Here is an 8,880-nt window from a genome sequence, read left to right as displayed (position 1 = left end):
CTATCGACAATGAAAATATCTACTATAAAACATAATAAAAATAGACATAAATACTCAATTTAAGATGCGTTCCTTTTTTTTATTAACATCTTTTTCTAAAAAGTATACAATAATACATGGTATTTACACCTAGTATTTATAATAAAATAAATACTTTTTAAATAAATAATACAGATTCCTGATTAAATCATTTTTAGTACATATTTTAAAAGTACTCTACTCAAAAGTACATTATGGAATAATATACATATAAACAGTCGAGGTTATCAATTGTTTATAAAGTACGTATAAAAACAAACGTAGAAACATTATTAATACTTTTATAAAAATGATTAATGACTTCACAAGTCGGAAATATTTCGTACATTAAAAAAAAAAAAAAAAAAATATACAAAGTCTTACGGAATTTACACCTATACTTTTCAGATTTGTAATTAATCTTTTATACTATTTGCCGCAGCTCTACGTCTTCTAATAGCACGCAGTCGATTATTACAATATATCCGTAAAAACACTGAACCAAATACTAACAATATACCTAATATACCAATAGCTGTTACGCGATGATGATATATTAAACAGGACAACAATATAGCCAAACCCTAAAAGAAGAAACAACATTTTATATAAAGATATATTCTAGTAGCACAGATGCAAAACAAAGTTATTACCTGTCGAAGAGTCATCATAATCACAAATGTTACTGGCCCAAATTTAGAAATTGTATAAAAAATATATAACTGACCACTTGCAGAACAAATCGACATGAGTAAACAGTCCATAATAAATCCAGGATACTATAACAAGAAAATATTAAAATTGCATCATAAACGATTATTATTATTATTATTATTATAATTAGGCATAACCCAGTAGACAGAGCTGAAATCACCTTTGACATGAAAGAAAGTATGAGAGGAAAACTTGACTGCTGAAATAAGGACATGGCAGTTAATAAACAGGAAAACATATTAACTACACACATCATTTGTACACTTGTTGCGCCATATTCCACGAATAACGCATTTTGCCAAGTACTTGTAAAACTATCTAACAGTAAATAGCCTCCTAAAAGAGTAGTACCAGAAACGGTAGTAGCTCCGCCTAAAAATATTAAAATACAATCAACGAAATTAACAAATCTAGCTCTATGAAAGTAAGAAATTTTACCGTTTCTGTAATCAGAATTATCTAACATGAATAGTGTCATTCCAATACAAATAAGTATAGCTGTAACATATTCGTAATACTCGTAGGTGGTATGCGAAATTATCTTTCCCATTATCATCACTGGAATGATTTTAGAAGCTTTTGCCAATACCTGAAAATAAATGCAGATGTTAAACATAGTTCTTAAAATCAAAGAGGAAAATAAAAAATTACACCCACCTGTGTTGGAAAGCTAACAAATTTCAAAGCTTCGTATTGACACCAACTGCTCATGATATTTGACAAAGAGCAAAATGCATATTTGTAAAGAGGTGCTTTATGCTGAGGTTGCCTTTGAACTATCAAATATAATCCTGACATAAAAAATGCAAGAATCCGATTTACAAACACTAGAAATTGAGAATCTTGGAAACGATCTTTGTTACCAGCAGCATCCACATACTCCTAAAAACGAATATTTTCACATTGTAAAACCATCTAGTTAGCAAAGCAGTATCCAACCATATTACATTACAACATTTCTAATATGTTATAACGCCTGTGTAACGTGTTAAAGGAATCATACTTGGGTTATTATCTTCTCTTGTAAATAACCCCATGTTAAAAAACTGACTAGCAATCCGAAGAAGCAATATAGGAGTAGTAAAGCTTCCTGAACAAAAGTACGCTGATTATGATTGGATGGTGTAGTTGTATAAGAAGAGTCCAGAAGTCCTGTTTCACAGTGACCCACAAAACACGAATGTACCAACCTGGGAATACATCCTTTACCTGCTCAAAAGAAATATATATATACAGACCATAAAAAAATTTACAAGTCTTCTTAAACTTATCAACTGTTTTTATTTACCTCCTCTTTGAATATATTTGGTACGACGCACATATTTATAGATAAGATAACCCGGCAATAATACAGTGGCATAACTTAATAAATTTAAACATAATCGGATAATCCAATTATAGGAGGAAGACCTTAAAAATGTTTCTCCATTATTCACAAGAGACTTAATGACCTCGCTAACTCCAAAGACAAGGCTCACAGAAAGTAGTAGCAATAAGCTATAAAAAAATTATATAAATGTATTATAGCAAAATTCAAACAAAACTGTACTTAATGCACAATTGTTTGCATAGAAGATAAGAAACAAGCCAGAATTTATTGTATTATTTTATGGAAAGAAATGTATTTGATACTTATTAAAATTATTATCGTTTTAAATTATAACTGAAACTCACCAAATTACAATATCGCTCACAAAATTTCGCATTGTCCTTATTATAATACGATTGCCGCAAAATTAACAATTATTAAATATTAAATTTTCTCATAACCTTGCTCTGGCCACGTAAATACTTTAGGAATGAACCCTAAAAGTGCAAAAGCGTAAAAATTGTATACCAACAATTTACAATTAACATTGTTGCTACATATCATAGTTATATAGAAAATGGACAATGTTTAAAAAAATCATAATCTCAAAAGTTTATAATTATTTGTCCGGAAACTGGACGCTCGAAATTTCAATGAATAATCGTAAATGAAAACTACAAGACGATCTAACCGATCGTTAATTTGTCCGTATTGAAAATTGATTTATCAAATCATTTTTTCAAGTTAATTGTACCTCTTTGTTGACTAGTGTCAGATCCATATCTATCAGTAAACGTGAACACAATACGTGAGGTTTTAATATTGATTGTTTTCTTTAAACCTCGTATATTTTATTGCTTGTATTTTAATTGATTAACAAAATCAAAGCAACAAAAATAATTTTTGTTCGAGAGACTCGGCAACAAAATTAAAATTAAATTACTTAAGAAAAAGTAATAAAACGTAACGTGGGGTAATATAATTTAATCATTTGTTTTAACAATCCGTATAATTTAGACGAAGAATGACAAAAAGAATGTAACGTTCTTTCATGTTTTTATGTTTCAGATTCCAAATCTAATGTAACAGTGTAACAGGATTGCATTAATTCATATTATAGTATCTCTAAACTCATACGTTGGTAATGATGTTGGATGTTATAGCAAATCAAGGTTCGAGTCGACCGATATAAATTATATACACGCATTTATAAGCGTTATTTAAAATTCGACAATTATGACGTTTATAAGTGAGTTTGAATTAATCATACAATAACTAATTGTAATTGAAAATATTTAAAAGAGATGTCAAAAATGCCAAAAACTCGTACGCCAAACTACTTATCCCCTCTCTAACAAACAATGAAAAACGCGGGATTTGTAGGTACAGTGTTACAGTAAAGCAGTGTGACTTATTCCGGTATAATAGTTAAATTAATTGTACAAATTTGTTCTTTTAATTGTTTCGCTCAAAGCATAATGTGTCTGTTCGCATTTACGTGATTTTCTTAAAATCAGAACTCGTTTAAGTGCTTATTTTCGAGGATTTATTAAACTTTCAATCTTTTTGTTTACATCTCCTTTAGTTATCTAATTAAAGAGGATTGGCATTTTTATTTTGTTTATGTTGTAAGTAGTACAATAGAAGTTTGAAGGCATTTGAAATCATAAAAGTTAAATAATGAACTGTTTTAAGCAATACTTTAAATTGGCTATGTTGTTCTTAAAGGTAAATCTTTGGTCACTGTATTAACAAAAATGACTAATCGTAGCAAGTTAATATGTCGACCATTTACAGTATGCATAGAAGGAAATATAGGAAGTGGTAAAACAACATTCGTAAGTCATTTTAAAAAATTAAATAATACGACAGTTCTACAAGAACCTGTGGAGCTTTGGCAGGATGTGGGTGGAACTAACTTACTAGTAAGTTTTTATAAATTTAATTTTGTCGATATCTTATAGTAGTATTAAACAAAATGGAATTAACAAATATGTATTAACGATATTTAGGAATTATTATACACAAAGCCTGCACGTTATTCTTTCTTATTTCAATCCTATGTGCAATTAACAATGTTACAACTTCATACGTACAAAACTCCGTTTCCATATAAAATTATGGAGAGGTCTGTATACAGTGGAATGTGTTTTGTAGAACACATGAAACGTACAAAGATAATGAGCAACGTAGAAGTTATGGTTTTGCAAGATTGGTACGATTGGTGTATAAAAAATGCTAATATAGAAACAGATTTAATAGGTAATACATATTTATGCATTTGCAGAACAGATACAAACCTTTATTTTACATACTTACATACTACCTTTATTTTAAAACAGTTTATTTAAGAACATCTCCAGAAATTGTGCATCAAAGGATGAAGAAAAGAGCAAGAAAGGAAGAAACTGCTGTATCCTTGGAATACTTGAAGCAAATACATAGCATTCACGACGAATGGCTTTATCATAAGACATTATTTAATGTATCGGCGCCAGTTTTAGTCCTCGATGGAAACAAAAATCTTGAAGAGATGTTGGATGAATTTGAAAATTGTAAGAATCATATTTTTAAAAAGAAAGTAGACATAAAACAAGAAGAAAACACCATTGATCTACTACCGTAGAGAAGACATTTTTCGTCAGAATTTAAGGCATGTCCGATCGACAAGTGCAATGGCAATGTAAGAGTTCAGTCTTGAATTTATATTGAATTCTAAATATAATATTAATTAAATTTTATACGTGTATTAAAGAAGAAAGTGTGTGCGTGAGTATATAGTAAGATAAAGACATTTTATCGAAACATGTACCTTAAATTTTTCAGGTAACTGTAAATACTATTTTTATTTGTATATTATATAACGAAAATGTATAAAAAGGTTATTACATCTCTATATAATTTCTGTTGTATCGAACTTTTCTATATGAGGCACTATTAATTATCTTGTATATAGTGGTTTACTACACAGAGACAGTTCTTTTTTGTTCACTAAATAAATGCAATAATACATCTAAATAAAAAATTGTCAAGCAAAATATGATTTCCTTATGCTTTTGTAGGTAAGGTGTAGAATCGAAAGATATTAAGCTGAATCCTTATGAGCAAAAACTAACCGTTCTACGCAATCATATTCCCGGCAAACCCATAACAGATTTATCAAATTCCCGATTTCTGCGTCTTTCGTGTTAGCTTGTTTCCAATCGAGAAATATCTGATAAATTACCTGGAAAAATAACACGTTAAAAGAGAATAATTAGTAGGGTATGTTAAAAATTTTATAATGAATAAATAATACAGAGAAACAATTGAATTTACTTCACTGATTCCTCTGGACCTATAATTCTCTTCAAATTGTTCGATTTGACCGTCCGAGTATAACAGTCTTCTGGCAACGTCTTTCCAGCCGCGTCCAACGTGAGTTTTAATAATAAATATATCGTTCAATGTAATTTCCTTGGTACAAGCGCATAAACGTTCTACCTCCACGGGCATTTGTCTTATCTTTGATTTCGACCATGATTCTTCTGCCGATGCGGCACTTTTTGTAGGAAATTTGCAAATATAATTGGTCGTCGAGCCAATTTGCACTCCGTTTGAATTAACTATATTGTAATTCACAACATGTGCTGGGAAAAATTAACGTTTAAATATTTACTGTTTCGATAGGAAGAAGCGCCAAGTAGTGTGCAGCTAAAATTTTCATTGTACACGTGTACTTACAATACCTATGTTGTTTCGGTTTGATTTTTGTTTTAACATTCGGTCTCGCATCGGTCGCGGAAGATTTTATGTCATCAAAGTTTTCCTCTGTCTTGGAAGAACGAGTATTCGTAGGTGCTGCATCGTTTGGCAGAGATTTCTTTTCATCCGTGTTTTGTTCGAATTGTAATTCCGACGCGACAGGCACAAACATCGATTCCACGTTGGTTTTCTCATTTGCATCGTTTGGGTTTACGTTATGCGTATTTCCTGCGATTTCGATTCGTGGCGGATCTGGTATCGCATCGGTCGTCAACATATGAAATCGACGATATAATTTCGAAAATATCGGCATTTTTGTCCAAGATCATTTGTTGCTATAAAAAAATTCCTGCACGTTATCTCTATCCCTTGCATTATCCACACTCCAATATTCAATATTCGTTTACACGCACATTATGCATTGTTTGGCCAACCTGTGCGCATATCGAAACTTTTTCTTTAAGATATATGTCAATCGCGATAACAGTAGGTTTCTTGAGACTTTTACAATCGAGCATACGTACGTTTTCTAATAATAAATTTACGCTACGCGTCACACTGACACCGTCTGGAATACAAAAGTTTATGCAAATAATCGTGTATTAATCACGTGTTTCGTCATCTCATCAGGGAAAAAAAATGAAAATTGAAGAAACACGGATCAAACGAATTCCAGTACAGTTGAAAAATTTGTCTATCGCGCTTGATACTCGACGACCTCGCGACAATCTGGGTTTTCCAGCAGTTAAACCAGTTTTGCATTTCTAGAAACAATACCATCTACCGTTATGTACATATCTACATATGTATACGCATTAATAAGCAAGCTGCATACATGACGAATACTTGTATTTACGGACACTTGAAGCTAAATTCCATCCATATGATTTTTTTACTTTCTACTTAAATATTCTATTTACCTAGAAAAAGTACGTTTGCAACAGATTGCCATGAATCATGCTAGTAAAATTATGAATATTCGCTTGTAAAATTTATACCTCGAAATAACCTTTCTGATTTAAAATATTTAAATTCGTTTCATGTTAAAACAATGTAACGGAATTCTGATCTTTTGATTTCCATAAACTCCCGAATATCGTATAAGCTCGATGTTCACTGTATCACTCCGACGTTAACCTCTCGACTATCATCGCGATTCTATTGTACAGAACGTGACGTCTAGCGTATTTCACGTCGTACGGCCTATTGAAAATTAACTTAATCTTAACAATTTATCTTGCATATTACTACATTCTTGCTTTTCATCCCGAATAGGTCAGATCAAATGGACCTCTATACGGTCATGCTATTATCTCACGTCCTTCTATGAATTTCTCCAACTTTAAGATTAACGTATATTATTATTATTGGTAAAAGTAAATATAAATTTTTCAGAGAAGGAATTTTTTAATTTTTTAATTCGGTGCTTTAAATTTTATAACTGTTTGTTAATTTTAAACGAAAAACGATCATACGTGAATTAGTTATTGGTATTTGCGAATCTAAAAACATACGAAAGGTATTCCTTAGATTTCTGCATATATCGAGTTATTATTAAAAATATGAACCAAAATAAAGTTTTAAAAGACTATATATTATCAGAATATACCATAGAAAAGTTAAAAGCAATTAAGGAAACATTAAAGAATGATATAATCCAGGCTGATCCTCTATGGAACATTGTAAGAGGAAAGGTTGGTCGATTATCGATGAAAATGAAAAATAATATCAATAATATGCAGCAATGTAAATTTTAGGAGGAAGAAGAAATGTACATAAGCGAAGAAGAAATCACAGATGAGAGCAGCAAAGATGATAACGCTTCGTCCATGATACTTGACGATGTGGAACCATCTACTCAATTTTATTTTACACAACTGGGAAAAAATTTTGATAAAATAGAGAAACAGACAACTACGCAAAAGTCTGATATTGTAGAATGTCTTTTTGAAGGATTAGAGTGTTCTAATGGAAAATTAGATCTAAATCAATTAGAGAATTTAGCGGATGAAGAACTTGTGGACGTAGTTTGTCAATTAAAAAAGAAATTGAGTATAATGGGTACTTATAATCTTTGTTCTTCTATGAATAATATGACTTTAGAACAACAAATGAAATATATAGCAATTTTTCTCAGTCATTTGTTACTGCCAAAGGTAATGATTCGTTTGTATCTGTAAGGACTAGATGATTAAAGATTTTTACACCGTAAAAACAAATTTACATTATTCAAGCACTTTTCTAGATAATTGCTCTAGAAGAACCATCAAGGCTACTATTATCCGTTATCATAGAATGTGTCCAAAAGTTTCCAGATGATGTTCAAAAATTAATTTTTATCCCTCTATTAAATGTTAATTTAAAAGAGGTAACAATCGTTAATGCTATAGCAAATGCTTTTGGACCTCAAAGAAACATCGTTCTAATAACGTGGGTACTTGGACTACTATTATTTGTTGAAATTTTAATGTATTTTACTACATTTACGAATTGTTATTATTTCTCATAGGGAATATTTATCTCATGCAAAAGAGCTCAAGTCCTGGCATCTTCCCATTCTATGCAATTTAATATCTATTAAAACGGATATTGCGACGAATGATAAACTCATACAACTATTATCACAGGCAGCACTTGATTTTGCTAAGGACAAAAATTTTGGAAAACTTGTATTATTGTTCATAAAAGTAAACACAAATTTCTCAGAGCAGCAACTATATTTATTACGGGAAATAGCTAATATAAATCAAACATTGTTTAAAAGACCCATACAAAATATTTTAAAAACTTTATAGTTTTTATGTGTTTTCTATTCCTGTATAAGTGTCTTTTGTATACCTTTCTCCTTGATTTTGTAAAAAAAATTGTATTTTTAATAAATAGCATTTTTTGATAATGGTGGAATATTTTTGTTCTTTGCAATTCGAATATTTGAAATATGAAATCAAATGTAGCGCGTGGCACGTAACGTACACTTGACAAATACCGCCATCTATCGTTGAAAATAACAAACTATTCCACGACAAACTTGGGCGTTTTAGCACCAGGGGGTTTGAGGTTGAAAAATAAGCGTCATCTATCGTTGATAATAGCAA

The 8,880-nt window shown here is 30.6% G+C and overlaps 4 protein-coding genes across 12 annotated transcripts; 2 read left to right on the top strand and 2 right to left on the bottom strand.

Moving 5' to 3' along the window:
• Positions 1–177: 177 nt before the first annotated feature.
• On the bottom strand, positions 178–5,267 carry LOC143350321 (adenosine 3'-phospho 5'-phosphosulfate transporter 1). 4 transcript variants are annotated; one of them, XM_076782361.1, is made up of 9 exons: positions 5,158–5,267; positions 2,407–2,538; positions 2,021–2,229; positions 1,736–1,941; positions 1,390–1,614; positions 1,171–1,321; positions 893–1,104; positions 672–797; positions 178–602 (listed from the first exon to the last, which is right to left on the bottom strand). In XM_076782361.1, exons 2-9 carry the CDS (start codon positions 2,436–2,438, stop codon positions 435–437), a joined length of 1,329 nt encoding a protein of 442 aa, XP_076638476.1. In that variant the 5' UTR covers positions 2,439–2,538; positions 5,158–5,267; the 3' UTR covers positions 178–434. The 4 variants fall into 4 exon arrangements, with proteins under 4 accessions (XP_076638476.1, XP_076638477.1, XP_076638475.1 ...); XM_076782362.1 differs by lacking the exon at positions 5,158–5,267 and adding an exon at positions 3,179–3,197; XM_076782360.1 differs by lacking the exon at positions 5,158–5,267 and adding an exon at positions 2,796–2,970.
• Positions 3,186–5,066, top strand: Dnk (deoxynucleoside kinase). Of its 3 annotated transcripts, none has more exons than XM_076782375.1 (4): positions 3,186–3,290; positions 3,770–3,966; positions 4,054–4,303; positions 4,384–5,066. In XM_076782375.1, the coding sequence occupies exons 1-4, from the start codon at positions 3,278–3,280 to the stop codon at positions 4,665–4,667; spliced, it is 744 nt and encodes a 247-aa protein (XP_076638490.1). In that variant the 5' UTR covers positions 3,186–3,277; the 3' UTR covers positions 4,668–5,066. The 3 variants fall into 3 exon arrangements, with proteins under 3 accessions (XP_076638490.1, XP_076638489.1, XP_076638491.1); XM_076782374.1 differs by lacking the exon at positions 3,186–3,290 and adding an exon at positions 3,355–3,424; XM_076782376.1 differs by lacking the exon at positions 3,186–3,290 and adding an exon at positions 3,551–3,669.
• Imd (death domain-containing immune deficiency protein) lies at positions 4,860–6,186 on the bottom strand. Of its 2 annotated transcripts, none has more exons than XM_076782373.1 (3): positions 5,765–6,186; positions 5,365–5,670; positions 4,860–5,267 (listed from the first exon to the last, which is right to left on the bottom strand). In XM_076782373.1, exons 1-3 carry the CDS (start codon positions 6,096–6,098, stop codon positions 5,230–5,232), a joined length of 678 nt encoding a protein of 225 aa, XP_076638488.1. In that variant the 5' UTR covers positions 6,099–6,186; the 3' UTR covers positions 4,860–5,229. The 2 variants fall into 2 exon arrangements, with proteins under 2 accessions (XP_076638488.1, XP_076638487.1); XM_076782372.1 differs by having other exon boundaries at positions 5,360–5,670; positions 5,765–6,185.
• A 233-nt stretch (positions 6,187–6,419) lies between these two features.
• Positions 6,420–8,653, top strand: LOC143350323 (uncharacterized). Of its 3 annotated transcripts, XM_076782370.1 has the most exons (5): positions 6,420–6,714; positions 7,061–7,479; positions 7,543–7,941; positions 8,031–8,215; positions 8,295–8,652. In XM_076782370.1, the coding sequence occupies exons 2-5, from the start codon at positions 7,348–7,350 to the stop codon at positions 8,578–8,580; spliced, it is 1,002 nt and encodes a 333-aa protein (XP_076638485.1). In that variant the 5' UTR covers positions 6,420–6,714; positions 7,061–7,347; the 3' UTR covers positions 8,581–8,652. The 3 variants fall into 3 exon arrangements, with proteins under 3 accessions (XP_076638485.1, XP_076638484.1, XP_076638486.1); XM_076782369.1 differs by lacking the exon at positions 6,420–6,714 and having other exon boundaries at positions 6,929–7,479; XM_076782371.1 differs by lacking the exon at positions 6,420–6,714 and having other exon boundaries at positions 7,403–7,479; positions 7,528–7,941; positions 8,295–8,653.
• The last annotated feature ends 227 nt before the right edge of the window (positions 8,654–8,880 follow it).

Source organism: Colletes latitarsis, chromosome 14 (assembly GCF_051014445.1).
Source record: "Colletes latitarsis isolate SP2378_abdomen chromosome 14, iyColLati1, whole genome shotgun sequence".
NCBI lineage: Eukaryota > Metazoa > Arthropoda > Insecta > Hymenoptera > Colletidae > Colletes > Colletes latitarsis.
This window is presented reverse-complemented; position numbering and strand designations above follow the sequence as displayed.

Bases quoted from the DNA above. Each gene is read 5' to 3' on its own strand.
- Dnk (XM_076782374.1), top strand. From the start codon at position 3,403: ATGAAAAACGCGGGATTTGTAG. The intron at 3,425-3,769 runs GTACAGTGTTAC...TTGTTCTTAAAG, and splicing joins GAAAAACGCGGGATTTGTAG to GTAAATCTTTGGTCACTGTA. The intron at 3,967-4,053 runs GTAAGTTTTTAT...AACGATATTTAG, and splicing joins TGGGTGGAACTAACTTACTA to GAATTATTATACACAAAGCC.
- Imd (XM_076782372.1), bottom strand. From the start codon at position 6,098: ATGCCGATATTTTCGAAATTATATCGTCGATTTCATATGTTGACGACC. The intron at 5,671-5,764 runs GTAAGTACACGT...AATTTTTCCCAG, and splicing joins ACCGAAACAACATAGGTATT to CACATGTTGTGAATTACAAT. The intron at 5,268-5,359 runs GTAAATTCAATT...TTATTTTTCCAG, and splicing joins GGTCCAGAGGAATCAGTGAA to GTAATTTATCAGATATTTCT.
- LOC143350323 (XM_076782370.1), top strand. From the start codon at position 7,348: ATGAACCAAAATAAAGTTTTAAAAGACTATATATTATCAGAATATACC. The intron at 7,480-7,542 runs GTTGGTCGATTA...TGTAAATTTTAG, and splicing joins GGAACATTGTAAGAGGAAAG to GAGGAAGAAGAAATGTACAT. The intron at 7,942-8,030 runs GTAATGATTCGT...GCACTTTTCTAG, and splicing joins GTCATTTGTTACTGCCAAAG to ATAATTGCTCTAGAAGAACC.
- LOC143350321 (XM_076782361.1), bottom strand. From the start codon at position 2,438: ATGCGAAATTTTGTGAGCGATATTGTAATTTG. The intron at 1,942-2,020 runs GTAAATAAAAAC...TCTTTTGAGCAG, and splicing joins CAAATATATTCAAAGAGGAG to GTAAAGGATGTATTCCCAGG. The intron at 798-892 runs GTGATTTCAGCT...TTCTTGTTATAG, and splicing joins TACTTTCTTTCATGTCAAAG to TATCCTGGATTTATTATGGA.